This window comes from Crocuta crocuta, unplaced genomic scaffold (genome assembly GCF_008692635.1).
Source record: "Crocuta crocuta isolate KB4526 unplaced genomic scaffold, BGI_CrCroc_1.0 scaffold55, whole genome shotgun sequence".
Taxonomy (NCBI): Eukaryota; Metazoa; Chordata; class Mammalia; order Carnivora; family Hyaenidae; genus Crocuta; species Crocuta crocuta.
This window is the reverse complement of record NW_027530512.1, coordinates 5785442-5787653: the sequence shown is the minus strand read 5'-3', so window position 1 is coordinate 5787653 and position 2212 is coordinate 5785442. Positions and strand designations below refer to the sequence as shown.

Here is a 2212-nt window from a genome sequence, read left to right as displayed (position 1 = left end):
GGTCGGCGGCAGGACCTTGTCCGCCCTCTTCGCCAACTGCAGCCCTCGCTTCCCTCCGGCTGGTGGGCTGCTGCTGCCGGCTTGCCTCTGGCCAGCGTTGATTACGAGAGGGCACGACCCTGGTGCCGGCGCCCGCCGTGTGAGTGGCCAAGCACCCAGACATCCTGCTGGCACAGAATCAAATGTTTAATGGTGAATGAAGGCAAAATAACTACCACAGGCCCGGAGTCGTTCGACTCAAGTAATCACAAGTAATTACAGAGCTGTTTCTGACGGCTGATGTCCTGAAAGCCACGTGCCACTTGGCCAATGGTGGCAAGATTAGATGTAGATCCCAGGACAGTACTGTGCCATTGACCAACTGTGCCATTGACCAAATAAGAGATCACAGTTATTCTTGACTGAAATCTGGAATTTTAATAAGTTCTAATAGCTAGGTGGGGTTGGTTGCACAGAAGAAATTAATTGGTTCCTGAATGGAGTGTGTAGATTTTTTGAGTTTGACGAGGCTGATTTAGAGGCTTAACTTCCATGTCGGGAAAGTGACAAACTTGACTTCTAGAAATACAGTTTTTGGTTAAAAAAATTTTTTTTAATGTTTATTTATTTTTGAGAGACGGAGAGAGACAGAGCATGAGTCGGGGAGGGGCAGAGAGAGAGGGAGACACAGAATCCGAAGCAGGCTCTAGGCTCTGAGCTGTCAGTACAGATCCCAATGCGGGCTTCAACCCCACAAGCCCGGGCTCAAACCCACAAACCGAGAGATCATGACCTGAGCTGAAGTCGGACGCTTAACGGACTGAGCCACCCAGGCGCCCGTAGAAAATACAGCTTTTATTAGACAGTCTCTGGACTGTTTTTTTAAATGTTTATTTATTTTTGAGAAAGAAACACAAATGGGGGAGGGGCAGAGAGAAAGAGAGAACAGAATTCGAAGGCGGCTCCAGGCAGGCTCTGAGCTGTCAGTAGAGAGCCCAAGGCAGAGCTTAAACCCACCACCTTATGAGATCATGACCTGAGCCAAAGTTGGACCAGCCACCCAGGCGCCCCAGAAAGTCTCTGAACTCTTAATTCTAGGAAGCTACTTCAAGTAAGGTGGGTGTCAATAATTAAAGAATATGAAACTCTTACAAGAATCCAAGAAACAGTTGGGAATTTCCCCTACCTGTGTCATTAGAAATATTTCTTTCATTTCCTAGGGAGATTATTCTCCTCCTCCCACTTCACTTCCTAGGCTGTAGCCATAGGAAGATAAATAAATCATCATCCCTGTCTTAAAGTTGCTCACAGTATAAATGGTAAATGCTAAAATGGAGACATAAACAACATGCTCTGGAAAGGAGAGGAAACAAGTTGACCAGAGACAACAAAAAAGGTAAGAAGTGATCCTCTTGAGCTGGAATCCTTTATTAAATAGCAAGATGAGAGTAGGTGGAGAAACTCATCTTAGAAAAGACAGAAAATGAATAAAGATAGGATAGGAATGTGCAAAGATGTATTTAACAAACAATAGCTCATAGAATACAGACAAGGAGGAGTAAGTGGTTGTAACGGGGCTACAAAGAGGGGATGGGACCAGCTTGTAAAAACCTTGAATGCCAAGCTGGAGGGTTTTTTTGTAGGCAGTGAGGAGCCATGGAAGGCTTTTAACCTGGGGAGTTGACACCATCAGAACTGCTTTAGAAATATAACTGAGAAGGAAATCAAAGGTAAATTGCCAGAGGTCAGAGAGCAAAGGCTTGGTAAATAATTAGAAAAACATTGCAGTAGTCAGTTGAGAGGGAGTGGGGGCGGGAACTTGGACTGTGGTTCTGGGAATCCGAAGGAAGAGATTTGAAAAGGATTTTGGAACTAGGAAAAAGTTAAAGCATTTCATTTGAATTCAGAGGTCTGCAGGCAAATAATTTTCCATCCTTGATTAGTACACATTGTGTCTAATATTGAGGCATTTATAATCTAGCAATGGGGACAAAACATGCAAGTATATTTAAAGACATAAAGCCAGGCATACCAAACAGCTCAAAGAAATGAAACACAAGCAATCATTTTATTGAGTAAGTAATGGGGTGGCATTAGGTTATCCATGAATGGTTCTGTGCAAGGATAATTCGCTGGCATTTGAAAACAAGGAGCAACTTATACAAAGGTGGGAAGAGCCTGGCTTCTGTCAAAATCATTTGTTTATAAATGCTGATTTTTTTTTTTTTTTTTT

At 43.4% G+C, this 2212-nt stretch overlaps 1 protein-coding gene and 1 long non-coding RNA gene across 2 annotated transcripts in view; one reads left to right on the top strand and one right to left on the bottom strand.

The window, feature by feature from the left end:
- The window catches only part of SGPP1 (sphingosine-1-phosphate phosphatase 1), a 35063-nt gene extending 34693 nt beyond the window's left edge, over window positions 1–370 (bottom strand). The window contains exons 1-2 of the mRNA XM_077767218.1: window positions 216–370; window positions 16–164 (exon numbers count right to left, since the gene is read on the bottom strand). Coding sequence (XP_077623344.1) covers window positions 16–164; window positions 216–370 — 304 coding nt within the window. The remainder of the gene's footprint in view (window positions 1–15; window positions 165–215) is intronic.
- A 638-nt stretch (window positions 371–1008) lies between these two features.
- LOC144234051 (uncharacterized) overlaps window positions 1009–2212 on the top strand; it is a 61770-nt gene continuing 60566 nt past the window's right edge. The window contains exon 1 of the long non-coding RNA XR_013335848.1: window positions 1009–1095. This is a non-coding gene — a long non-coding RNA (uncharacterized LOC144234051). The remainder of the gene's footprint in view (window positions 1096–2212) is intronic.